Below are 27,149 nucleotides of genomic sequence, written 5' to 3'. Positions count from 1 at the left end.
TGTGCGTGTGGAGGCACGTGATTTTCCCAATAAACATATGTACTTAGGGTCCATTTGTGGACAATAAATAGGGAGTACCAAAGTTGGTTAAAACATCCCTGCATAAAATGCACCACACCAAGCTGGCTAACCTTTCTCATTGGATGTGAATTCCATAGAGGATAGCGGCAAATTAACGTGTATATTTATAATAAATAAAACAGTCTTATGTTTTTCATCGTCAATACATCATCTTAGATTTACAGTGAATCTTATTACTCATGTAATATAAGATTGTACTTGAAAAAACATGGGATTCGCTTTAAACTCAGTTTGGCTATATAAAAGAAAGACTTCATTTCTCCCGGCCACTCAAGTGTGATATGTATTGATCTTATATAGTTGCTTTTGTGACACTTTTATGTAGATTTCATAGAGAATCTAATTTCACATACTTGTGGTAAAATTTGTGATGATTTTTTCGTAAACAAAGTCAGGTCAAGTTCTTCATACAAACCTTTCAATTATTTTATGATTCCAAACTTGACTATCGACTTCTAATTGGTGTGTAGTCTTCATATGGTTGGATGATCGTAAATAGGAACTAGTTTCAGTGCTGATCACATTTATAAGTACCATAAACTCATTAGATCTTAATTATTGATATCTCATTTGAATGGTCATATTTTAAATTTTAAATTAATTATTTTTAAATAAAAAATATTTTTTAAAAAATAATAGTTGACATATTATCTTTAATTTATTTTATATTCTATACCTACTAAAATAATTATATTGAACAAATAAAAAAGATTAAATCTGGACCATCTAAGTGAAATCTAGCTGGTTAAGATCTGATGGGTTTAAAGTGTCTATCAAAATAATGAACACCGGTTCCTGGTAAACATGGGTATAATCATTTGCCAATTGATTCGGATGGGGACAATTAATGTTGGATGCTCCTTATTTTAATTACTAATTATGAGTTATCTTAATCTTATTTGGTAAAAATTAACGTCAATAATGAATTATATTAACACATTCTTATCATTAAATTAATTAGATTTCGATGTGTATGAAAAACTTGTTTCAAGAAGTAAGTTGATATTACAAATAATTTACCCAATTCATAACTCAACATGGTTTTTTGAAAAAAAAAAAAACTAACATAATCAAAGAAAAAAAGAAAGAAGATGTGCCCTCAACTCAAATGTTTTTTGCGAGTGGAATTTGCATTTGAAATGGTTGGGTGGTTATTGCATTTTGATGTGAGAGTTAGGTTTCCAAATGCATGTACATATGGAGACAACTTAATCAGTGGAGAGCTTCTAATGGCCTAGATCCAATAATTGATTTGATTGTTAAAAGTCACCCCTATTTTGTTTGATTCTATATATATGTTTCCTATGACAAAATTACATAACTACCCTAACGAAAATGTGAAAAGAAAAAAAAAAACAGTTTTGCAAAGCAGTGATGAAAAATGAGAACATTAAATTAAAGAGATTATTTCGTGAGAGGATCAAAACAAATATAAAAAGAATTCAAATTTCTTGGGGAGCCAAGTTGTGATCACAATAATTGAGGATGGATGCACCATCGTGTGCAGTTCTAGAAGCCAATGGCCAAAGAATCTATCTCGTAGTGATGCGTAGTGTGTGCGTTTCAATTACGTTCTTCTTTAATAATTAAATGGGGTGGCTATAATCTCTTCTTTTTAAAGAATAATATATCAGGATATGATATCAATCATTGTCCCTGTATATCTGACAAATGCTGACGTTAGTGGGGGAAGATTAATTAAAGATTTATTCATTATTTTTGTCGTATAAGAAAACTTGTGAGCTGTTTTTATAGAGAAAAGCAGAATATTAAAATGTTGAGGGCCCTAGATGTCTCTATCAACGATTTACCCATATAACTTATGGATATTGTTAATTATGGGGATTATTAAGATATTACCTCTTATCTTTAATATTAGAGTTAGTTTGACTTTTAATTTTATCCTGAATATAAGATCATAATTTATTTTATCTTTTATATTTATTTTTTAAATAGCTCTTCTAATAGTTTACATATATTAAATGTTCTATCAAATAATAGTTCTAGGTAATATATATAGGATATTTTAGAAAAGAAATTATTTATTTATTACAAACAACTAACTTAAATTTTTTTTTTAATTTACTCAAATTGGTCAACTAGCTCTTATATTACCTTTGGTCCTTAATATAAGAGCTAATTGAATAATTTGAGTAGATTAAGAAAATTAGTTAAATTAGTTATCTGTAATAAATAGGTGTTATTTTTTTAAATATCTTTACTAATCAAGTATATTAGTTACAATTACTATTATTATAATGACTATTTTGAAAAAAATTAATAAATATGACAGACAAAGTGAATGGTGATATTATATTTAGGATCAAAAGAAAATTAAATAAACTCTTATATTAGGTAACAGAGATAGTACGTTATTTTCTATGTTTTTTATTTCCAAATTAAAACGAAATTGAAATTGAAATAATACAGCTTTTGGTGGGAATCATAAAAGGCACGAACGTCGACAGCAGGATTCGAACCTGCGCAGGCAAAGCCCAACAGATTTCGAGTCTGTCTCCTTAACCACTCGGACATATCGACGCGTTTGGTGTGCGTCACATTAATATGCTGAAATTTAATCACTGTGGCCGAAAGGGTTTGTTTTACTACGGCGAGCTTGATATCAAAGTCTCGTAATTAATATGTCAGCATCAAAAGATCGTTCTAGACTTCCAACAAAGTCCTTTTGAAAAAAAAAAAATTCAATTAAAATTATGCTCTTCTCGTTTTATTTTTAAGTCATTTTCAACATGTTTTATACAAATTAAAAAAAATCTTAAATTTTATTAACTTTCACTTAAAATTTAATAACTTTCTAATTTTATTCTTATTTAATATACTCCTCCGATCCTTGATATAAGACTTAATTATTGAGTTGACTTTGACTCTAAATATAAGATTTATTTTTCATATTTATCAATTTTTTCTATTTTTTTTTCTAAAAATACTTCTTCAACCGTAATCAAGTGAAGGAGGAAAAGAGGATATTAAGAAAGATGATTATGGTGTTTTAAGAAAAATATATCATATTTCTTATAATTAACTAACTTAATTTTTTTAATTAATCAAATGAGTTAAATAGGTCATTTATTAAGAACCGGAAGAGTACATTATACTTCATGTAAACAAAATCAATATAATAAATGATTAGTAAAATTGTATATCTATACAAAACATTTCTCTCAGTGTCTTATAAATAAGACTAAAAACGTTCTCTCTTTCTATTATATAAATAGGACCAGAAGAGTATTTTTTAACTTACGCTTTATTTTTATTTTTAAGTTGATTTTGCTCAGTTCCAACCACCTGCAGGACATGAGAATTTTTCAGACTAATAATCAGCAGTTTCTCTGATACTATCTTTGACATTTGACCCAGCACATGGAGTGGTTTGATTGATAAACAAACCGGGTAACCTTTTAGAGCAGCCACTCAGCAAATAGCACTGCTTTCGATTTTATGGATTCCAAGCATGAATTGAGGACGCAGGGCTACTTTGGACCGAATAGAGCCATCCATTATACATATTGGACTGTTTGATATGTAGTCCGTCACACTAATAATATCCACTGACAATTCGAAATTACAATAATGCAATTTCTTTCATTCTTCTTCAAGCTGCAAATACTTTCCGAACACAGCATAAGCTGGTATTCTTCTTGAGAATATATGAAAACAGTGATTTCAAGCTACCTGGGTTCAGGTCTGTTCAGACTCAAGGTCAAGCTTTTTGCGATATGGTCTGATGAACTCCAAGCATAGTCAACATATAATACATCTGGGAAATGCAAAGCATTTCAAGTAACAAGGTCAGCCTCATCTCGATCTGGGGAACCACATCTAATCTCATCATACTCCTATATTCATCAGGAATCGGAGCTCCAGCATGCACACATAGTTCCACCACAGCTGGAGCCTTGCCATAATACCTCTTCAAATCATTGTTCAAAGCAGGGCCATTAAGATCCTGAACATGCCATACATAATTTGGACCTACAAGATCATCTATAGTGGCTTCTTGCCATGCATGCAAACCATTTCGAGACTGATGCTTTGATGCTTTACATATTCTTACTTTGTGTCCCTTAGGACCCACCTGGACCTCAGGACAATATCCACAAGTATTTACAGTATACTTCTCCATTATTCTCCTTGCACCTGATGTCATCTCAAACCAAGAGTTCAGTGTCTTTATGCCTAAATTCCTCAATGTTTTCCTTTCTTCATCGCTCAACTGCTCTAAACAGTTTCTGCCATTCTCCCACAAATTCTTCTTCTCCATCAAATCCCTCAAACCTACAAGATCATCTATAGTGGCTTCTTGCCATGATGCAAACATTTCGAGACTGATGGCTTTGATGCTTACATATTCTTACTTTGTGTCCCTTAGGCCCACCTGGACCTCAGGACAATATCCACAAGTATTTACAGTATACTTCTCCATTATTCTCCTTGCACCTGATGTCATCTCAAACCAAGAGTTCAGTGTCTTTATGCCTAAATTCCTCAATGTTTTCCTTTCTTCATCGCTCAACTGCTCTAAACAGTTCTGCCATTCTCCACAAAATTCTTCTTCTCCATCAAATCCCTCAAATCATCTACAGGCTTGTTCAATATACTAAGCGACTCAGCTGAAGAACTGTCATTCTCACAAGAAAGTTTTCTTGCACTTTCGTCCCCATCCATGACTTTCTCGAAATCTACTATTCTTCCCTCAATACAATACACAGGTTTTGTTCTCCTTTTAGTGGGATACTTTTCAAGGTCAAGACCAGCTTGTATACAGAGTTCTGCAATGGCGGGAATACGAGGAATGACATGCTTTTCGTCATGCACAACTCTTGGTTACCAACACGATCAAAAAGATGGTAGCATTTTGGAAAGAAGACCACATCTTGAACCCCTCCCCTTCCCCAAACATGCATTGCATTCCGGAAACCACTCTTCGGCCCTGTACATGTCCGGATCTCGTGACCCACTTGGCCAATGTGAACCTCTTTACAGACTCTAATAGGAAACAAATAAATGTTAAGTTCGCAAACAAAAGCTGATGTAAATTGTTAAAATTTGCACTTGAAAACTTCACACAAGTTGAAGGAATAGATCAGAAACACGAAATAATGAAGACTCAATATTATGGTGGATTTTGGTTGGCCTATTCATGTTTCATGTATTCTAGTTATCAAATGAAACCCAGCCTTTTCATCTCTCATAATAATAATCAGGTCCTACACAGCTTTATATCTTGCCATATTCATGCTTCACAATAAATTTATTTTAAAGCGAACCGTAAATGAGGTAAATAGTCTAGTAACATAGCTCCAGAAGCGGGACAGACCTTCCACATCTCTATGGCCATGTCGGATGGTGATGCAAAGAGGCATGAGTTTTATATAGGAACACATTCAGTCAATCAAAATGAATTCCTTCAGATTATGTAGTTACAACTCTGAATGGCATATGGGAAGTCAATGGTAAATGTGTGTGCCTAACAATTACCCTTTTAAAAAGCCAGCTCAAGCTTCTGTGATAAATATCTCAAATAGAAGCTATGACATGAATACCATCGATTTCAGGTCAAGTTTAAACCCGAGTCTTCATGGAATGATGCTTATCTCTCATATTACTAGCGCATATAATCACCAACGTCAAATCTTGATCAATGTTTGGAATTGGAAATCACAATGAAAAGAAAAATGCTATTCACCGAAAGCTTAAACATGTTGGCTACCGGTCACAACATCGAGAAATGCTGATAATGTCTTCCTGCATATGCAACGAAAATCCATATGCCTACTTGCTAATATGACAATTGCTGTGTCTTGATATGCACCATTTGCAGTACTTCAACATCAAACAAGCAATCATCCATAGTGAGCTTATGTTGACCATTTGCTGGTATGACAAGGGAACGAATTAGCTACCTGCAGCGTTGGACGCGAATTATTTTCACAAGCTCCGACAAACCACAAAGAAGAGACTGACGAGCTTGATAGACTTGACGAGCGACTTCGACGAGTTCAGGAACCAACAAACCATTGTCAGGGGGTTCTTCGAGCATCCGGCAAGGCTGCACCTTTCGAGCTTCTCTCTCCGCTCTGGCCCTTCGAATCAAAACTTTCATGGGCGTCACATATGGCTTTCTCTCTGACTTTCTCCTGCAAGGCTTGGGCACGTCGCAGTACGAAGGGTCATCTGGGTCGTCTCCATAGTTAAGCCTCCTCTCCGACGAAAATAATAGGTTTCTGTTCAAACGACTGCACACTGAATTGAGGAGAGAAATATCCGATACGACTCTTGGGCGCATCTCCCACTGATTTTCTGCTCAATCAAAGTGGATGGGAAATGCCGGCTTCCGGAGAGTGTGTCCGTGCTGTGATGGCGGAAATCTCCGTCGTCCATTCAGACGCCTCACTGGCACAAGATGAATATGGAGCCCGACTCGGCTCAATAAGTGTTCTGTTTCAGCCCATCTTTGGCCCATGGTTTGACTAGAAGAAATTGATCTGGCCCATAATTACTTGCCCTTACAAATTCATCGTTATCCATACCACTCCGCCCTTCTCCATGTACATCCTACGCTCCACTTGAAAATTGAAACTCCTTTATAGCAAAAACAAAAATGTGATACTCCAAGAAAAGCAAAGATAATACATACGGAAGAAAAATGTAAAACGTAAAAGGATGGTCTCTAGATGAATAGTGAGATGAGTTATTCAAATTATCAGGAGAGAAAAATGCAAAAGCACGGTATCCAGATGTATCAAAAAAGGAATTTTTCTTCTTCTTATTTTTAATTCAATTTCGAATTTGTTTTAAGAAAATTCAGAAGAAGGAAGGTAAACTATTTTAAAATTCAATTGAATACTGTAAAGATTGAAATTTCACATCTCTTGCAATAATTTCTCCTCCTTCAGAAGTCCTTCACTAAATCATCTTTTATCTTGGAGAAATAACTTCGGGTTCGGCAAATATTAGTAAATTGTTTTGAAGGAAATAGTAGGGTAAATTTTCGGTGTAAAAGCTGATTCTGAACATTCCTTTTTTTCTGCCAACACTCGTGTCCGTAGATAAATAAATCAAGTAGTTCGAGGCAGAGATTGATTGTTTTTTTTTTTTTTTTAAAAGGAGTGGAGATTTCCTCACTAGGATGGCGCTGGGGACTTCGAATGAATTGACTCCCAACAAGCCAAACCAGTAGACATTTTTCCAACATAAACAACATGATATATAGTCAAATCTCTTGGCCGTGTTCTGCTTTGATCATGTAGTCTGCATCATCTTTAGTCTTCCACTTCCACTCTGAGATGGCACTTACTAGTTGTATTGACAGACACTACAATAGTTTGAAGATCGAGTACTAACCCATCACAAGTTCTACTACAGCAAACCACTTAGAAATCAAACAGGATTGTGCTAGAGAATGGGGTTAGAGAGAAATGATAGCTCCCTAATCCAATCTTGTTATTGTAATGACTTCAGAGTTATATCATATAGAGCTCAGTATAAGACCCCCACTTGCTCTTACTTGACACGTGTACCAGATTAGTTAAAACTGGCTTAAAAACTAATTTGGCTAATAGATTGGCCAATCTATGCTGCTCCTGGCATGTTCATCCGAGTCATCCATGATGTAACGGTAGACCTTAGTAGTTCCCATAAGTTAGGCATCACTGATTCCTCATCACAAACTGAATGCTTAGACTTCGTATCCATCATTTGATTAGCATCAAATAATACTTGGCTGCAACTTTTGGGTATATCAGTGCCTTTATAAGCTTTACAAATATAGCTTATAAAGTTTTCATAATCCTGTGGCACCCAAAAAAAAAAAAAAACAAAGAAAAAGAAATCAAACTTTTTAGAAGTGCATTTCACTCTCTATAGCTATTGTTCATCACAACAAAAGCCATGCGAATAGTAGAACTAACCTCATATAGTGGTTCTCCATCCACAACTACCCATGGAACATACTTATGAGGAGGCTGCAGAGCATTCGTTTCAGCTGCATACTTAAGCTCCAGCTGCATAAAAATGGTAACTTCTGCTTGAGAAGGTTTTGGCGAAACAATGATTCATCGATCAAAAAGCTATCTGTCACAACTTTTTGACCATCTGGAGACAGAGTCCACATTTTGCAAGTTTGGCAATAATTGAAAAGAAGACGTTTGATAATTTATCTTAAAAGAGAGATGAATATTCAGAATCAACACGTCTGGTAGATCCATACTACTGGTTTTGTAAATAGTTGTAGACTTGAAACAAAGGAGCACTGTGTCTTGTATCAGTAGAAAGTGATTCAAAGATTACCCCAAAGCTACAATGCCAGAGTTGTGTACTTTAACAAAACAATGACGATGCTAAAGTAATAGTAGTAGTAGTAGTTCCTTTGTGGTGAAAAGCGCAAGTGATGGTTAAGCTCAGGTAAAAGTACTCTTCGTTGGTTATTCCATATATACACTTCAAGAAAGAAACAAGCAGTTCATGAGCACATCAGACTGTTAGAGAAAAACCATTACCAGATATATCCATGGTTTAAGCATCAGATTTACTATCCCAATTTTAGACCAAGGTTTCAAACTCTATTGACACTGCTTCTCTTCCAAATTTCCATTTTAAACTAGGAACTGATTACTGCTACGAAAAATTTTCATTGTGATGAACAGATTACGGAGGGGGCATAAGCCACATTCTTGATAGTTTAGCATTTCTATTTCTCAAGTTGCCACAAATTGTCTTTCATTTAGCAGGATTTGTAAACTTTCAAGATTTTTAAATATATGAACGTAAATGTTATTAGAGAGAATCAGATAACATCGAAGAGTCGTGTTGATCTCACTGACAAAATAGTTTGAACAATAGAAAGTCTTATTTATTACTACCTCCGGTTCTTAATATAAGACTTTGTTTGACTTTTACTTTAGTCCTAATTATAAGACTCCAATCCACCTTGTTTCTCATATTTATGCATTCTTTCTCAAGATAGCCCTCTAATAAAAGTAGTTCTAGCCAATAAACTTGATTAGCAAAGATATTTTAGGAAAGACAATACATATGTATTACAAATAACTAACTTAACTTATTTTCTTACTCTCTTCAAATTAGTTAACTAACTCTTATAATTAGGACCAGAGATAGTGTTTAGTAGGGATAGCAGTTTTACTAAGTATGAGGGCTACGCAGTTCTACTCAATGGTTACTAGGAAAATATTACAATCTGGGCAGCAATCCTCTTAGGCCAGCAATTTCATAGCAAAGAAAGATGCAAATTAGCACGAATTACAAATTACTAGTGATATTTAACACAAAGCCTCGACACATTGCAAGGATATTTGACCAGCATAAACACATAGCAATGATAAAACATTAAATTTTATCAAGAATCAGAGAAAATCACAAACCTCCTTTCCATATTTGCTGGTATAGCATTTATCAATAGGTTTTGGATCCAGATCCAATTTCTGAAAACATGATTCCCATTCTCGGTACTTTAAGTCATACACTAAAGCCTCAACACAATATATGAAAGGAAAATGTTCATCCTGCCATAAACACGAATATAATTAGGTAGTTAAGAGTGTGATACAAAAGTAATATGAGTTATTTTCATATTAAATCAACAATAAGATCAAACTAAGAATGATTCGTGACATTAGCACTCGAGAGGAATTCTAGCATATCATCGAAGAATCCATCTCCCCAGTAAATGTTCTATTTTCTGTCGTCTATAACCCCATTAATATCTTTCCCTTTTCAACTCGCCCAAGTAAATTACAGATCCTTTCAACGCTACATTCCATTTAAAGAAATACCAACACTCAGAACCAAAAAGGATAAAACAAGAAAAAGTACCGCTCTCCGTTTATGGACCAGTCTACCCATTGATTTCTCAGTCTCTCTCACTATCAAAGCGGAAGTCTTACCAGGTCAGGCCATATATCAATTGCGCACGCTTCCACGGTGTTCAGTAAGCACTCATATGGGCCATGCTGCAATCGTCATGGGAAAAAAACAGCCGCATGTTAATTCAGGCAAATGGAACACATAAACACATAAACGAAAAGTTCAATTTAAGAGGAATATATAGATAGTTCCAGCTTTAAAACTAAAAAGGAACCCCCCCCACTCCCACCGATGGGGAAAAAAAAGGAAAAGGAAGGGGAAAGCCTACAAAAGAAGAGCTCATAGCAAATTGAGGGAGAGAGTGTTCATTTGAAGTACCTGACAATCAAAGGTGTTGTTTCCCCTGAGCTTGGCATTACCCCATGGAACGAGCTTGAGATCGACGATGGAGATAAGGTCGTCATCGAAGAGCTTGACCAGGTAATTGACGATGAAATTAGCACTGTAAGGGCACAAGCTTTCATAGTATAAACCCACAGAAACCTTGTGAGAATGGGAGGAGCGCAAGACTTGGGAAGGCAAGGAGGGAGGGAACAAAGCAAAGATGGAAAGGCAGAAGATAAGGGATGAGGTCATCTTCCAAGACCCCATGGTTGAAGGAGCTGAATTGGAGAGCTGCGAGGAGGATGGAGGCTATGGAGTTCCTTCGGTCACACTCCAAGCCGCTAGGATCAGCGGCTCAGGGTAAAATCTACAGCGCCATTTTTGCATGCGAACAAGATTCAGACAACGAATCACCTAGGTTTGTGCACGTGGAAGAATTTTTCTCGATTGCAGCTGCTGGCTTGCATTAGAGCCACACGAGTCCCTATAATTCAAAACGATTTATAGCCAAAGTCGTTTTAAGATTTCACCAAAAGCCCCTGAGGATAGCCACTTTTAATCTTGTCTCCTAAAATTTGAAACACATAATTTTGATAAGTAAAACAAACTTCAAGACCAAAAAATAAAATTGAATTTAGAACTAAAGTTATTGATTTAAATTTTAGAAATCAAAATCAAAATTAGTCATGCAAAAAAAAATATCAAAATTAAATTAAAGTTTATTAACTAAAAATAATATTAATAGTTTTTGTTATTGTTATTATTTAACAATCCCTACCCAGTGTTTTTTGTTTTTTGGGGGAAAGCCCTCCGAGCGTTTAGTGCATGGATGAGTGCAAAAGAAGCCCGTATTCTGTTACGTTTAATAAACTGCATACTCAGCAGTCAGCACCACTGCCCCGCGCCAAGCCAACCACGCAGCTACTTAATGACCGGTCCTCACCGTCCACGTACTTCCCCCTGAACGGTTATAAGTCCCCCAAAACCGCCAGAGAATCTTCACCTCCCTTTTTCTCGCGTTGCCATCTTCGTTCTCTTCTTACTGTAATTTTTTGTTGCATCCTTTGCTCTCTCCTCTGCTTTCTCTCTGTCAAAATGCTTATAGCCAATACTTCCTTCTCATTCTCGCTTTCACAGAGAGCACAGCTTCTGTCTTCTCTCTCACATCGTGGTCCCATTCACGATGCTGTGAAGACCCCGAACAGTGCATGCAGGAGCAGATTCTCCTGTAGAGATGTGGGCAGTAGGTTTGCTATACAGGCCTCTAAGGAGGATGATACTCGATCCATTCCGAATGTAATTTTCGAACCCCTCGAGGAAGTGAAAACGAAGCTCCATGTCATTCCCGCTGAGCCTCAGGCATCACTGGCTCGTCAGCAGTACAATGAGCAGTGTGAGGACGCCCTCAATGAACAGATCAAGTGAGCTTCACATTCTTATTATGTTAAATTTTGTCTGTATTTAGTTGCGTGCTGCTATCCTTCATTTTAACCGTCATGCACTGCTATCTGATTTTCATCGTTTGTTTTTACTGTGTTACATTTATTCTCTCTTCACGGAGTCTCTGTTCAATCGCCCTCCGACTTTCTGAGTCATTCATTCGTCCTTTCGGTTCTTAGTGTTGAGGCTAAGTTGGCTATCCTCATAGGAATAATCGGTAATTTGGTAAGTAATAAGTACCTGCAAACAGGCACAGCATCCTGCTTTTCTTAACCATTATTATCTAGTTAAGATGATCAGAGAGAGCTCTGATAGTCCTTATCATGCTGACAATTTTAGTAATGATTGTAAAAGATGGTTCTCGACCATTTACTTGCCTCTTCAGGTTTAAACTGCAACATGCTGTTTTCACTTTGTGTCTACTCGAGGTGGATACAATGTTCTTAGTTCTGCAAGTATCTCATTGCAGCTTTTCTTTCCTTCGAATCAGTGTGGAATACAGTATCTCCTACGTGTATCATGCCGTGCATGCCTACTTTGACCGAGATAATATCGCTCTCAAGGGACTAGCCAAGTATGAATCCTAAGTTCCTTCGTCGAATTTGGTTGTAAGTTGATTACTGATAAATTAGTATATTACACGCAACGTTTGTAGATTTTTCAAGGATTCAAGTGTGGAAGAGAGACAGCATGCTGAGAAATTGATGGAATACCAGGTGTTTGTTGCTTTGCAATGCATTAATTTTCCTAACTCACTATTATTTCTTTTCCGTTTAATCTTAAGTTCATATTATTAAATTTACTTTCTGATAATTACCAGAATATAAGAGGAGGTAGAGTTAAGCTGCAGTCACTGCTGATGCCTTTGTCAGAATATGATCATATTGAAAAGGGCGATGCATTAAATGGTAAGATGTGGGGCAATGCCTTTTATTCTGACTCTGGAGATTAACTCTGACATTTAAAGCAACTCACGAGATGCTGGTGAATAATTTTTATTTTGCCAAATTCATCAATATTTTTTTTTTCCATCTAAATACGAATTATTTGTCTGGAGCTTCTGGAGGGTGCTTCAACTTCTATGGCATAATAATTCATTCCGGTTCCGGCCATCTAAACGTTCAACTTCTGAAATCTTGTTGTGCTGTGCTTTGTACTTTTTTCTTCTTTTTTAATATAACTCAGAGTATTAGACTTGAGGCTAATTTCCTGAGAGCGTTAAGATTAACACCCTCCCTTTGAATTTGTGTTTAACCAACAACTAGTTGGTTGTATTTTGTTCTTATCAGAGAAGTTCTCGATGCGAGCATCGCCTATGAGAGTTATATGTGATAGTTTAGTTTAGTGTATTTGTTGCTTTCGGTTGTTCCTGAATTTCTGGAACCATGCGCGTTCGGAGTCGTGGTTTTTGACTTGTTAAATGCTGATACTGGATGCCCTGTCGTCCTGCAGCAATGGAACTTGCATTGTCTTTGAAAAAGTTGAACAATGGGAAGCTTCTTGATCTACACCAGGCAAATTTCCCAGCCCAAATTAAACTTATTATATAGATTTTTAGATTACTGTTAATTTTCCACCCAATAAGACGGTGCAGCTCAAAATGGACTTTATATCACTAACGCAGTTGGCAAATGAGAACAATGATGCGCAGCTCACTGATTTTATTGAAAGCGAGTTTCTTGCCGATCAGGTAAAGCAACATCCTGTGATTCTTGTTGTCATGACATCGGAAAGATCATTTTATCAAAAGACGATTGTTATCTTCCTTATTTTCGTTCGGCTTCAGGTTGAGTCCATCAAGAAGATCTCAGAATATGTGGCTCAGTTAAGAAGGGTGGGCAAAGGACATGGTAATTGCTTGAGTCATTAACCACACTAATTAATTTGTACACACACTTCTTGCTTCATAAATTACGGTAATTGGTTGGTGGGCTTGCAGGTGTCTGGCACTTTGATCAGATGCTGCTCAAAGAAGCTGTGGCAGCTGCATAACACATATCTACACTTATAAACCTGGCCTACTTCTCCTCCGATGCCTTTCCCTTTTAATGAAGACATGTCTCTTTTCTCCATGCATACTTCTACTCCCTGTTGGAATTGGTTACATTAAGCTTACCATGGATCCTGGTGAGCTTCTTCATATAGAACCAGTAGATCATAGAACCTATGATAAGAACAAGATACATAGTATTCTATTATGAGATGATCGATGATGCGAAATACAAACTAGCGAGTCATTGCATGAACACACACAAGATAGTATACAAGTACGTGGAAATAATCATTAATGATGATTATAGATATCATGCTGAGGAAGCCCTTTCTGCCTCACGCCTGAGCCTAGCTTCTTCAATGATACTCAACTTGATTCCCTTTCCTTTGGGTAAAGAGACCCATGGTCTTGAGCCCTGACCAATAATGAAAACGTTTTCCAAACGAGTAGCGAATTCGTTCCCAACAGCATCTTGGACATGGATGGTGTCAAAGGTGCCCATATGTTTTTCCCTCCTCTTTATAACCCCAACTCGTCCTCTGTTCCTCCCACCCGTCACCATCGCAACATTTCCAACTTCAAACTTTATGAAGTCAGTGATCTTGTAGGAGTCTCGGTCAAGTTTTATGGTGTCGTTAGCTTTGATAAGCGGGTCAGGATATCTGATGGTTCGTCCATCGTATGTGTTCAGATAGGGAATACCCCTTTTCCCAAACTGCACCGATCTCACCTTACAGAGCTTGAACTATATGAAGGAACTGACAGTATTAACATGTATCATAAAGTGACTTATATTCACAAATAGCGGTAAGTTAAAGAAGCAAACCTTTGCCTCGTCCTCTGTTATTGATCGCAAGCGAAAACGACCCTTGACATCATAGAGGAGTCTGAAGTTCTCGTTCGTTTTTGGAATGGATACAACGTCTGAAAAATTACGCGCCCGCACAATATGAATTTATATATTGATGATGCAACTCTTATATATATATATATATATGCGTATAATTTGGAGGAAAGGAAAATATACCCATAAAGCCTGCAGGGTACTTCTGATCAGTTCTGACTTTTCCATCAACAAGAACATGTCGCTGCATGAGAATTAAAATGACTTCGCGATATGTGAGTGCATATTTAAGCTTGTTTCGGAGGATAAGGATGAGGGGGAGGCACTCCCTTAGCTTGTGAGGTCCAGGAGATGGCTTGGGAGCCTGCATATAAAGAAGACGAGTCGTATTAAGTTTCTCATTAAGTCTGAAGAAGACTGCACTACACAATAAAAAGACGAAAGCCTTTTGCGTACAAAAGCGCCTCCAAGCTTGTCAAGCATCCAGTGTTTGGGAGCTTTGAGCCTCTTTAAGTGCTTCCTCTTCCCTCTAGCCTGTTTAATTATGGACCACAAAATTATGATTACTCAATTACCATCTGTAAAAAGCGTAATAAGCACTAAGCAAGATTAACAGAGGGGAAGGGAGAAGGAAAACAGATAATTTGAAACTTAAAAAAAACAAGAATCAATAACCATGTTCGTCACTCTTGAGGTAGTTGTCAGGACAATTCGTCCAGGAATGGCATGAGGGCATCATGAAGCCCGGCCTAGCTCGGATTTATAAGATTCTGAGCTTTGATTTTCCCTGTAGTTACTTTCCACGTAGCCCTTCTTCACTCTTCTTCCTGGCTCTACACATTGCTGACGCACCAGTTTTCTGGTTTCTACTCGCGGCCAGAAAGGAATAGTCCCGACAAAAGAGGTGGTTAGGTATTATTTAAACTCGAAGTTAACAATTAAAATTGCATCAATCTTTCCATTTAGATTCATTTTCTCAGATCTTTGCTTGCCTGGGCTCATTAGTCAACTTCTCTTGCTTACTTTATGCTTGGAACGGGGAAATTAGGAGTGAGAAATTTTTTTAATAAGTTTGATTTAAAAAATTAGAAAAGTCTTTTGATTCAAAAATATATAAAATAAAATAGTAAGAAAAATTAATTAAAAGTTTTTAACTTTGTTTTTAAAATTTTTTAAATTAAATTTATTTAAAAAAATTTTCCTCTCCTCTTCATTTTTTTCCGTACCAAACAAACCTTCAAATTTTCCATACATTTATGGTAAAAATAATTTTTGTCCGAATGGCTTTCAACATTCAACAATTTCAAGCATTGCCACGGATAGGACTGTGCCTTTCATTAAAACAAATATTTTCCCTAGGGTCAATTCCCTAGGCCCTTATCAGGCTTGTTTTGCCTTTTATTAAAAAACATATTTTCCCTTCATTTATTTATCGAATTGAGATCTTTTTGGCGGCAAGGGGTAACAAAAAAGCGATGGGGGCCCGTTCGCACTGACTACGGGAAATAATTAGGAACCAAAGTCTTTGTGCTTTTCAGGGAACGAGAAAAATACTACTAGTACTTCAACTTCTTATGTGCGCCAAAATATCTCATGTTCTAATCTAATCTCCCTTCCGGTACTAGCAAACCCTAGATCGGACTATGTCTGGGTTCTACGGTCAAGAAGGTGGCGGCTCTGCGCCTCCGCCTCCGCCGTATGGAGCTAACGGTGGGTATGGTGCTTCCGGAGGAGGTTATGGAGGTGGTCGTGGTGGAGGAGGATATCAAGAGGGGGCTGGTCGTGGAGGAGGAGGACGAGGATATCAAGGAGGTGGTTATGGAGGCGGAGGCTATGGAGGTGGCAGCGCTGGTGGTGGATATGGCGGGGATGATGGCGGGGGTTATGGTGGAAAGGGTACCGCTGGTGGCGGATATGGTGGTAACGATGGCGGAGGTTATGGAGGGAAGAGTGTGTATGGAGGAAATGATGGCGGGGGTTATGGAGGAAGGGGAAGTGGGGGAGGACAAGGTGGTCGAGGGAATGGGGGTTATGGTGGGGGAGCTGGAGGATACGGTGGTCGAGGTTTGCATTCTTGCTTGTTTCTTTGTCAATTTTCAGCTCGATCATGTCCTAATTTACTTGATTTGCAGGTGGTGGTGGGGGATATCAAGGCGGAGATCGTGGAGGACGGGGAGGAGGCAGAGGCGGACGTGGTGGAGGTGGTAGAGAAGGAGATTGGCGTTGCCCCAACCCAAGGTTTGTGACTCTTTACTTTGATTTGCCTCGCAATTGTTGCATTTCTGTGAAATGTTTTTCTTTTTTTGTAATAATTACAGCTGGGGATTTCATCTGTTGACTCTTACAATTTTGTATTTGATTGAAAATTGCTATCTATAGTTGTGGTAATTTGAACTTTGCGAGAAGGGTTGAATGTAACAAATGTGGTGCACCATCCCCTTCTGGTGCTAATGATCGAGGTGGCAGTGGTGGTTATGATAGGGGAGGAAGAGTTGGGGGTGGGGGATATGGCAGTAATCGAGGCGGTAGATCTGGTAATTACGAAGGAGGAAGAGGTAACGACTATGACAGCGGTAGGAATTATAACAATGATGGTAGAGGAGGCAATAGGGGCGGTTCTTTTAGTGGTAACCAAGCCAGAGAAGATGGTGCATTCGCTCAAGGTCGTCATCCTACAGCCCAGTCTTACGGTGGTGCTGGTGGAAACTATGCACCCACATATGATTCTTATGGTGGGAATGCAAATTATGGATCCGATGCAGTTCCTCCACCTACAAGCTATACTGGTGGACCCACATCATACCCTCCATCCTATGGGGGTAATACAGGTGGGAATGATGGTGGTCATGGTCCTGGTAGTAAAGGTGGATTTGGTGGAGCTCCCCCCGAACCCCCGGCTAAAGTGAAGCAGTGTGATGAAAATTGTGGGGATTCTTGCGACAACTCTAGAATCTACATATCGAACTTACCACCTGATGTGACTATTGAAGAATTGAGGGAACTGTTTGGAGGCATTGGACAAGTAATGTTCTCATCTGTTGATTTCTGCACAAGTTCATTGTATGGAAGACCGGTTTTTTACATTTTCAGAGGGCTTTTTTTTTTTTTTATTTTAATTCAAGTGCCTCTTTGAGAGTAAAGTGCACGTTATCTTTTTATTTTCATGCATGGTTTTATGGTTTTTATTGTATACCTGGATTTTATATGACGTACAGGGTGCTGTTTTTTGGTTGGGTTTTTTTTTTTTGGGGGGGGGGTTAATATTTTTGAAGTTTATTTCTTTGCGCTACAGAGGTCGAACTAGAATGTGGCTGAGTTTTTTATGCAAATGCTGCAAATATGGGTTTTTGTAAGTGTAATTCCTCTTGGTAATATTGCACTTTATTTTAGGTTGGAAGAATAAAGCAGAAGAGGGGTTATAAAGATCAGTGGCCTTGGAACATAAAAATATACACAGATGAGAATGGAAACAACAAGGGTGATGCTTGTCTTGCATATGAAGATCCCTCTGCAGCACATGCTGCTGGCGGTTTTTACAATAGTACTATATCTTGCATAATCTGGTGTTATTAATGTATCTTTAATGCTTCTTTCTAATCATGAATCCCTCCATTTCAGATTTTGATTTGAGGGGCTACAAAATCAGTGTTACAATGGCAGAGAAATCTGCACCAAGGGCTCCACCTGCATATGGCCATGGGTATCTATTATTAACTTCTCTGCTTGCTAATATACAAGATGCTAGTTCTGTCTCCGTGTGTAACTCTTAATAAGTGCTTTTGACGTAATTATTTATGGCATTGAATGCTGGGATTCGTGTTTCAGTTATGCTGGGTACTGGCTCCCTCATGAGCAATATATTTTTCCCTCAATCAAAGTTTTTTGGGTGATTCTTGTTTAGGTCCTTGGATTTCATGGGCAGAAGTAAAATGTCGAGTTTTGAGCTTATCTTTTTTTATTGGGATAAAATGTTAATGAAAAGTGATTATAAAATATTGTACCATAATTTACTTAGAATATTGCGTGTTGTAGACAAACATATTGACATTGTCCAATTTCTACTTTTGTACGAACTGTTCAGGTTGACATTGTCCAATTTCTACTTTTGTACGAACTGTTCAGGTTGATTTGGGTTGATTGATTTCTTGTGAAATTTCAGCCACGGTCTTATTAATTTTGGTGTTAATTGTTTCTTGTGATATAGGGGCAACAGGGGTGGCTACGGTGGAGATAGACGCAGAGACAATAGAGATGGGGGTAATTCTGGGCCTGATAGGCGTGATCACTATTCTGGGAACCGTTCACGTCCATACTGAGCCTCAACAATGAGCATTTTATGTACTATGAATTGTGGTCTGAGGGATTTAGTATATTCAGGTGGCTGGTTTCTTGAAATGGAAGCAAAGAGGTAGGTTGTTCACTTACTTGAGCAGGACCTCTTCGCTCCTTTTTGTTATGTCTGTTACTGGCTGGTGGGTTCTTTTAGGCAGGGTTTAATTTGATCATGTGAATGTTTTTCTAGAGGCAAGTGGATAGTCTCCAAATTGCTTGCTGCTAAGGTAGGTTGATTATTTCAGGTGAGTGCTGCTTTCATGAAAATGGCTTTATCCTTGATTGGAACTTGATCGACGTCATTATGGGTATATGCCTGCTTTCATGGGTCATTCCATGTGGCATGTGGTTCAAGCAGGTGATGGCTTTGATAGAATGTTTGTTTCAATTGCGGCTTAACAGATCAATAAATCCCAGTTAGGGGGTTTTTTGTGTTATTTTTTCCAGTAGGAGAGTAATGGGCTGACTATTCATGTTAGCCTTATGCTTACTGATTTTACTCTGCATGGTGCATGCTATGAATTTCTGTATAATAAATGAATCATCAATGCCTGATTCACGGCCTTTGGGATGGATATGCTATAGGGAGGACTGGTTTCTTTCATGAAGTCATATACCAGTCGTCAGTTTACCCTGTTCCGGCAACGATGTGCTTATTTCCATGCAGTTCATGATAGAGCTATGTTAGGCTGGTCTCCCAAGCATATACGTAATTAAACATTGCATAGAAATTGCGTCGTTTGTTGGGATACGTTATGACTAAACAGATTGACTGACAATTCATTATTAGGCAGCTGAAACGATTGCACCAATTCCATGTCTTTAATAAGATTGGATAATCGGTGGAAACTGCACTTCGTTTTTTTTTTCTTTTTGGGGGGGTGTGTTTTATAACTTCGTTTGCATTGCATCATGTCAAATTCGCCTTCATTTGTTGTTCGAACATTTTGAATCTTAAGTCCTGCATTTTGTATGGTGGCCATTTCTGGTGGCTGGAACATGTAAAAAATGGTACGTCAAATGTATGTGTTTCATGCAGCTTGCCACAGATGTCATTTGCAAAACCGCAATTTATATCATTGAAAGTTCTTTGTTTTAAAAAAATTTGGTTTTGGTGTTGCTATTTGTTCGTTTGCCTGCATTCCACGTTCATTAAATACTGCACATCAAGAATTCTGGGAGATCGTACTTCCACATTCTTTTGTTTACCGTTAAAAGAGGTGGGCAAAATATCAAGGTTTGGAGGGAAAAATGTCTTCTCTAGTCTGGATGCGGAGATTGTTCGGTTTCAGGGATTCTGATCGTGATATATGTGCACTTCAAAAAATAAAAATTGTATGATTTCTATACAATTGAAAAAAATGCCAGTGTATATGTCATTTCCTTACTGAGTTATTCAATCAGTGTGTTAAAGGTATGGTTAAATCATTAGTATCATGATTTAATTAAAAAAATGTATACTGATATTCTAATTAAAGAATCTCCGAGAGAAGATACAAGAAATTGAACTTTCAAAGTGTGCTCCGTACATTAGTATTTAAATTGAAATGAATTTAGATCCTTTCATCTAGTGACGACTTTTATGGAAGGTTAAAACGCGCATGATGTTTGCCTATGCGCATGATGTAAACCACCAGCCGGTGATCTGACTATTTTATCTTGCTCGAGTTGGTTGCCGGTTTGATTGTTCTTTAAAATTTCCGTTAGACCCTTCGGTCGTTATTGAGGATTCATTCAAGCTAATGCATTACAAAATGTAAGGAACGATCTATATTACCCTGGGCATCGTGCGGATGGATTAAGTGTACCCTAGTGTGCTCAGTGATAAAGGGATTGTGCGGTTGTAAACTTCTGTAATAACGTTTTTCTTATACCTTGAACTTCTATAATGACGTGTCTCAAGCAATTTGTTGGCAAATGAGTTCTGTTTAGGTATTTTTAGCCATCTATCAAGACTTCTATCGATGATCTGGATGCTGGGCAATGAGGGGAAGCTGTAATTCCATGTATTATAGTCGTATTATCATTGATTGACGTTCTGTCTGATTTCAAATCCACTTGCATTTTGAATTGGAAGCCTTGGCTGTGATTGGTTTTTGCAGGATCGTGTCGAAATGGTTGATTTGTGCAGATATAATAGCCGGTTTTTCCTTTCAAAATATTTCTGCGTTGCAGCTAAACTTTTGTATAACTTGGTACCTTTTAATGTCGAGTGCTCTTCGATAAGCAAATATGGAATTGTAAAGAAGGGGAAGGAATGGGAAAATTGTACGAGTGTGTGTCCATCTTCGTTATACGACTCAAATGATTGAAGGATTAACTACAGATAAGGAGAGCTGGGCGTGGCGAAGTCCAAGATCTGTGAGAGTTCAAACGTTATGGTACTCAAAGATACCACCTTCTTGTGCATTCTAAGGCAGTGATGATATTCGACGTTCTGCAGTTCAAATCTGTATGCAACGATGAACGGAAAACAAATACCCGGAAGTGCCTCCAGAGACTTTTGTTTTCTTTTTGGTATAACTAGGTGGTATCCTCTAGCTAATAGCCAGAGACTAGTCCTTCCGAGGTGTAGAGATCACTAAAGTGGGTTTTGCCTCTCCCAACAAAGCCTTTTCCGTGCACACGGCTTGGTTCGAACTCAGGACATCATGTTTAAGGGACCCAGTCATTTACCAACTGTGCCGGGTTTTGTTGGTGCCTTCAGAGACTGTTAAATGAAAGCTCGGTAACTTCCTATTGAATTCGCTAATTGCTACTCGTTGCCTGGTCCATACTATTCCAAAATATTTTTTCTAGTGGACCTTTGCAATTCTACTTTTAATTCTTATCTCTCGTTCTTAATGTTTCATGTCAAATGGGACTTCTGTTCAATTTATTGCTTCCATGGATTCTTGTTTAGTAGAAAAATAGTCCCCAAATGGAAAAAAAAAAAAATCAGAAAAAGTGATCCTTAAGGCATATTGCCCATGTTAGCAACCCGAGCAATTGCGCGCAGTTCCTTAATAATAATCTTTTCAGCTGTTTCTAATGTAAATTCCAAAAAGAAGAAATTAAATTAAAATTTTATTATTTTGTATATTCCTAATGTCGACTAGATATCTGGCAAATGAAAAAAAAAGGACGGGGATAAATTTACTCCACACGTTTTTGTTTGTATGAATTATAAATGTCAGTATGAAAAACTAATCTTATGCAGACAACAAAAAAAAGAAGCTTTCAGACTTGTAACGATATATATATATATATATATGTATGTATAACACTAATAATGGTAATGGTCGGGTTAGGAGAAAGGAATTATTTTTTTTTAAAAAAAAGTTGAATGTTCAAATATTGTATTAAATAAGTTGTGCATCCAACCAAATTTGACAGAGGTATAAAATAATTGTATCAAAAACACACATACATATAATATACTCCCATGGTCCTTAATATAGGACTCAATTTTTGAGTTAGTTTTGTCTTAAATATAGACCCATTTTTTATATTATCAATTTTCTCTAAATTACCCTTATAGATACTCTCTCAACCATAATCAAGTAGAAGAGGGAGAGGGGGTATTAAGAAAGATGATTATGGTATTTTGGAAAAAATGCGTCACTTTTCTTATAATTAACTAACTTACCTAATTTCCTTAATCTAACCAAATTAGTTAAACGGGTCTTATATTAAGGACCGGAGGAGTACTACATCTTATCCTAATTGGTAATTGATTAATTCAAGTAAATTAAAAAAAATAATTAAATTAATTATTTATAATAAATAGGTATTTTTTTAAATAGTATAATTATGTGTATTAACTAAAATGATCATTTGATTAAACTTTTAACGTGCATAATTATTATAAAAATTTTCTTAATAAATAAATAAATAAAATAGATTAAAATTTTATATTTGGCACTAAATTTATCTGTTGGTACTTTAACTTAGTATTCTTTCAATCCTTAATATAAGACCCATTTAACTAATTTGATTGGATTAAGGAAGTTAAGTAAGTTAATTATAAGAAATGTAACATGTTTTTCCTAAAATACTATAATCATCTTTTTTAATACCCTATCTTTTTTTTATTTGATTATGATTAAGGAAGTATCTATAGAATAATTTAAAAAAAATTAATAAATATGATAAATGAGTTTTATATTTAGATCAAAATTAACTTAACAATTGAGTTCTTACAGTACTACTCTCAGCATCGATTTATTTTCCTCGTTTATTTTCCTCTCCAGTATCTGCAGCTTTCCTTGCACCTCGCAGCTTTAACCACCAATCTCTCCCGCTAAAAATGGCACAAGAACAAGAGCAACACTCGCTCCTTCGCTCCTTAATCGGTGCCGGAAGGTCCTCCTTCCCTTTCTTCTTATATTTTCTCCTCTTTCTGTTTGATCGCTAACCAGCTCTAAGAAAAATTCTCTCTCAGTTTCGATGATGCCACGCTGCGAATTCTTCAGTCTCTTCTGGTCTCCAAAGATGTGGAATCGTCGATGCAAGTTCGATGTAGCTTCACAGCATTCTTCAGATCGCAATTCCTCTCCGTTATTCGCTCAATTGCCTCAAAATCTGTCCAGGAGAAGCTTTTTATACTCGATTTTTTCGTTCGAGCTTTCGCTATCGTCGGCGATGTAGAGGTGCTTCTATTATTTTGTTCTTCTGCTATCATAAATGAACTTGACTTGTACTGCCGCCTGCAGACTTTTTCTGTTTCTAGGTATACCTTTAGATGCAGTTATCGCTTCTGATATAGTATTTAAAAGCAAGTGCTCTTATGTAACTAATTAGCAACATTGTGTTTCCCTACGCCTTAGAGTTGCTTAGCTTTGAGATACGAGGCTCTGCTCATGAGAACACTCAAGTCTGCCAGTTGTCAATGGCTAGATGTCTCGCCTGTGGAATGGTTAAATTTTGTGGAAGACGCGCTGCATAACGGTTTCCATTCCATTGCAGAGAAGGTATGTAGGTGTTATGTGGGTAGTTTATATTCGCAAACTCACCTGCCTGCATTCAGAATCGTACTACAGTTGTACATTTGCAGTTTCATTCATCTTTATAGTAACTTCTATATAGGATGTTAAAAAACAGGAAATAGTTTTGATTCTGTCTCTCGGTTTTAAACCCGAGTTAGTCTTTTTTGCGTGCTTCCCCATCAGCAACTACTTTCCTGTTTGAGAATTAGGCATGTCAACATGCATTATTGTGCATTGGGAAGAACGATATGCTGGAGCCTGGGATAGAAGGATTTTCTGAAAATGCTGAAGCAATTAGGACGATTACGAGGCTGAGGAACCGTGCAATGAAATCTGTCGCTTCGAGCTCTGGTATCTCCTAAATTTATGTAACGATTTCTTGTGAAGATCCTTGTTTTTATTCTTTGACACAAGTGAATCTTTCGGGAGCAGTGGCGTCAGTGTGACTCATTTTGGGATATACTAGCACTACATTGTTGCTTGCACTGCATTGTAGAGCATCCTCGCTCGTCGATGAAAGCATTGTTGCTGCAGTGCTCTTATTACAGAGGACAACTAGGACTGGTTTACGTTTGCAGGAGATAATGTGGTTGCTTTGAGTAGGACCTTTGCTGGCATCAATAACTCAGTCTTGAGATGATTGTCCATTTGGCACGAATGCTACGCATTCTTGTACTGTATGAATATGCATCGGCTAATGTAAATTTCACCGCACAATTAATTTAAACTGCTACACCCTGAGTTGTGAAATACTTCCTTTGTGCCTTGAAGAAAGCACATTTTGCTTAAGACTAATTATGCTTATAAAGTAATTTTAATTTGTGCTTAAAAAGGAAAAAAAGACCTTACTTTGGTCATCTTTAATTGCATCAAACATAGCAGACTAATGTAGACATGTGCTTAGTTAAAGGGGGAAAAACTTACAATCAATCGATTGGGGGGTTTGGGCAGTTGTGTCTTAGATTCAGAAGAAATGAGAACAAGAGATGCATCTAAACAGCTGGAAATGGAATTTTTAATCTGATAAATGATCCATGCCTTTGCTGAAATTCCACTACACGTCCTGCACATCTCTCAAATATTAGGAAGCTTAAGTGCTTACTGTGTCTTGACAAAAAGATAATTGTTATGATCTAGAAACAGGCTAAATGCTTTCCATCTTTTTCTTGGCAAGGTTCCTTGACCTTTTCGTTATTTGTTACTCGAATTTTGTATATCCGTCTGCAAACCGCTGTTGATAATTAAAAGATGAGGGAGCTTCTCTTTCTTTATCTTGTTCTCTCTGTGTGTTTATATCATGAATTAAGCTCGTCAATATCTCATTTGAAAGGTTTATCTTGAAACTGTCCTGTTACGTAATCTGTGCTTTTATGAGTGTTCATTGCAAATTGTTTCATGAATGTCAGTTCAGGCGCAAGCAGCGGAGTACCTAACAAGGAAATCATCTGAACAGGGAAAGTTGAATTCAATCTCCGAAGAAAAACAATGTCCAGCAAGCACGTCCTTTAGAAATGGAATTAAGAGACAGAATATGCGGAAGTTACAGGAACAACGAAGCCTTCTGCAGATCAATGATGAATGAACTGGACATCAGCCAAATGCACTGATTAGTCATATTTGAGCTAATCAAATTGCATCCTTCCTTTTGGTTCGAGTTTTGACACTTGATCAGATTTCATACATGCTCTTGCTGTGAGAGTAAACTCTTTACGTTGCCTGATATTTGACCGATTTAAAAGAATAGTGATAATGTCAGGACTGACAACAATTGGGAATTTTTTTCCCCTTAGTTGTGAAACAAAAACTTCACTTCCATTCCACTCCCATCTCTGATTATAATTATTAGTACGAAGGCATTTGCCTAGAATCTCAATTGTTTCTTCTTCGACATCATCATAAGTGGGAAATCCTTAAGGAGCAATAGGTTTTCAATTTATAACCGTAATTAATTCAGAAAAAAAAATTCAATTGACCATTCAAAAATGTTCAAGACAATAATATTTGAAGTCCTATTTTATTTCATAATCAGTATCACAAGTTAAGAAAAATATAACACATAAATTATGGAAAGAAACCAAAAGGTCCCTGACTCTTAAATGCATTCCTTGCCATTCAAAAGCAAAGAGGATAAACTACAAACTGCTGAAAAAAAACAGTCCACATGCGCAGGGAGTAATACTAATAATAAGAGTAACAGTGTGCGTTACTGTGAAAGGACACTGAACAGAACCAGACAGGAAGACAAAAAGATAGACGGAGATAGCTCAACCAAGCTAAGATGGAATACAATTCACTGCTACGAAGCCCAAAGAAAGAGGAGAGACAAGTACCCGAATATGTCTTCCCCGTATCACCGGATTTCTCCAACCATGATTTCAATGTTTTGGATGAACTGGGCGACGGCGTTTTATGCTCTGAACAGGACCACAGAAAACTACAGAATAGTCTTTATGGTAGCCAGCTTAATTGGGACTTCATGGAATTGGAGGGTTTCTCAGCTGTCGATGCAGAGGAACCAGAAGTAGCAGACGATGACGAAGGAGAAGAAGAAGATGAGGAGGAAGAGGAGAAGCGGATGAGAAGCAAATGCCTTGTGGAAGACGACAAGATTATAAAGAGAGAAAACGGAGGCCTCTGGGAGGAAGACGATGAGAAGATGACGTCTTTGAAATTGAGCTTGAACTATCAAGAGGTTTTGGATGCATGGTCTGACCGTGGCCCTCTCTGGGCCGACGATTGTTCTCTTTCAATGCCTTCCAACGTTAACAATGGCTTCTGCTATGTCAATTCTCTTGAATTCCTCCATACATGTTCATCCGTGAATTTATGATATATCAGATCTTCCAGTATATATGTGTGTGTGTTTATCTTTATATTTATATATTTGACATGAGGGAGAATAATGAATGTGTAAATTAGATGGGAGAAGTTCCAACGGTGCAGGAAGATAGAAGCAGAAGGAATGCGAGTGTTAGAAGGTACAAAGAGAAGCGTCAGAGCAGACTGTTCTCCAAGAAGATAAGATACCAAGTCCGAAAACTAAATGCTGATAAAAGACCCAGAATCAAGGTCAGTTTTATTTTCTTGCTTATCTTATTTCTTTTACTTTTTTTTGGGGGGGGGGGGGAACGAAAACAGTGTTGTTGATATTTTGAAGGATGTAGGGTCGCTTTGTGAAGAGACTTTAAAAGATGGAGAACGTAAGGGGTGGGAGGAGGAGGGGAGACCAAAATATCTCTCAAAAATATCTCTCAGATTCCTTGTA

At 37.3% G+C, this 27,149-nt stretch overlaps 6 protein-coding genes, 1 non-coding gene and 1 pseudogene across 8 annotated transcripts; 4 read left to right on the top strand and 4 right to left on the bottom strand.

Moving 5' to 3' along the window:
- The first annotated feature begins 862 nt into the window (after positions 1 to 862).
- Positions 863 to 13,974, top strand: LOC114726525 (ferritin-2, chloroplastic-like). The gene is made up of 10 exons (XM_028913132.1): positions 863 to 879; positions 2,038 to 2,088; positions 11,556 to 11,729; positions 12,239 to 12,322; positions 12,404 to 12,464; positions 12,569 to 12,656; positions 13,201 to 13,262; positions 13,373 to 13,438; positions 13,535 to 13,598; positions 13,688 to 13,974. The coding sequence occupies exons 1-10, from the start codon at positions 863 to 865 to the stop codon at positions 13,738 to 13,740; spliced, it is 720 nt and encodes a 239-aa protein (XP_028768965.1). The 3' UTR covers positions 13,741 to 13,974.
- TRNAS-CGA (transfer RNA serine (anticodon CGA)) lies at positions 2,541 to 2,622 on the bottom strand. Its single transcript has one exon. It is a non-coding gene; the product is annotated as a tRNA-Ser (tRNA).
- LOC114726522 (APO protein 3, mitochondrial-like) lies at positions 3,626 to 6,710 on the bottom strand (annotated as a pseudogene).
- Positions 7,123 to 10,721, bottom strand: LOC114726520 (gamma-interferon-responsive lysosomal thiol protein-like). Its single transcript, XM_028913128.1, has 5 exons — positions 10,303 to 10,721; positions 10,005 to 10,070; positions 9,483 to 9,623; positions 8,013 to 8,105; positions 7,123 to 7,893 (listed from the first exon to the last, which is right to left on the bottom strand). The coding sequence occupies exons 1-5, from the start codon at positions 10,573 to 10,575 to the stop codon at positions 7,675 to 7,677; spliced, it is 792 nt and encodes a 263-aa protein (XP_028768961.1). The 5' UTR covers positions 10,576 to 10,721; the 3' UTR covers positions 7,123 to 7,674.
- Positions 13,975 to 14,051: 77 nt separating the features above from the next.
- On the bottom strand, positions 14,052 to 15,083 carry LOC114726521 (40S ribosomal protein S4-like). Its single transcript, XM_028913129.1, has 4 exons — positions 15,042 to 15,083; positions 14,769 to 14,949; positions 14,568 to 14,665; positions 14,052 to 14,486 (listed from the first exon to the last, which is right to left on the bottom strand). Exons 1-4 carry the CDS (start codon positions 15,066 to 15,068, stop codon positions 14,052 to 14,054), a joined length of 741 nt encoding a protein of 246 aa, XP_028768962.1. The 5' UTR covers positions 15,069 to 15,083.
- A 1,041-nt stretch (positions 15,084 to 16,124) lies between these two features.
- On the top strand, positions 16,125 to 20,429 carry LOC114726529 (transcription initiation factor TFIID subunit 15b). Of its 2 annotated transcripts, XM_028913135.1 has the most exons (8): positions 16,125 to 16,649; positions 16,718 to 16,823; positions 16,965 to 17,607; positions 17,976 to 18,126; positions 18,204 to 18,285; positions 18,790 to 18,993; positions 19,108 to 19,162; positions 19,276 to 20,429. In XM_028913135.1, exons 1-6 carry the CDS (start codon positions 16,229 to 16,231, stop codon positions 18,899 to 18,901), a joined length of 1,515 nt encoding a protein of 504 aa, XP_028768968.1. In that variant the 5' UTR covers positions 16,125 to 16,228; the 3' UTR covers positions 18,902 to 18,993; positions 19,108 to 19,162; positions 19,276 to 20,429. The 2 variants fall into 2 exon arrangements, with proteins under 2 accessions (XP_028768968.1, XP_028768967.1); XM_028913134.1 differs by having other exon boundaries at positions 18,790 to 19,162.
- Positions 20,430 to 23,205: 2,776 nt separating this feature from the next.
- On the top strand, positions 23,206 to 25,712 carry LOC114726524 (uncharacterized). Its single transcript, XM_028913131.1, has 5 exons — positions 23,206 to 23,261; positions 23,341 to 23,548; positions 23,726 to 23,869; positions 24,094 to 24,235; positions 25,291 to 25,712. The coding sequence occupies exons 1-5, from the start codon at positions 23,206 to 23,208 to the stop codon at positions 25,464 to 25,466; spliced, it is 726 nt and encodes a 241-aa protein (XP_028768964.1). The 3' UTR covers positions 25,467 to 25,712.
- A 389-nt stretch (positions 25,713 to 26,101) lies between these two features.
- LOC114726516 (protein CHLOROPLAST IMPORT APPARATUS 2-like) lies at positions 26,102 to 27,149 on the top strand. Its single transcript, XM_028913124.1, has 3 exons — positions 26,102 to 26,666; positions 26,804 to 26,953; positions 27,049 to 27,149. Exons 1-3 carry the CDS (start codon positions 26,163 to 26,165, stop codon positions 27,070 to 27,072), a joined length of 678 nt encoding a protein of 225 aa, XP_028768957.1. The 5' UTR covers positions 26,102 to 26,162; the 3' UTR covers positions 27,073 to 27,149.

The sequence above is a fragment of the Neltuma alba genome, unplaced genomic scaffold, assembly GCF_004799145.2.
Source record: "Neltuma alba isolate B1F8T4 unplaced genomic scaffold, ASM479914v2 tig00012380_pilon, whole genome shotgun sequence".
Lineage (NCBI taxonomy): Eukaryota > Viridiplantae > Streptophyta > Magnoliopsida > Fabales > Fabaceae > Neltuma > Neltuma alba.
Note: the sequence above shows the minus strand (reverse complement) of the source record. Positions and strands in the feature narration are given on the sequence as shown.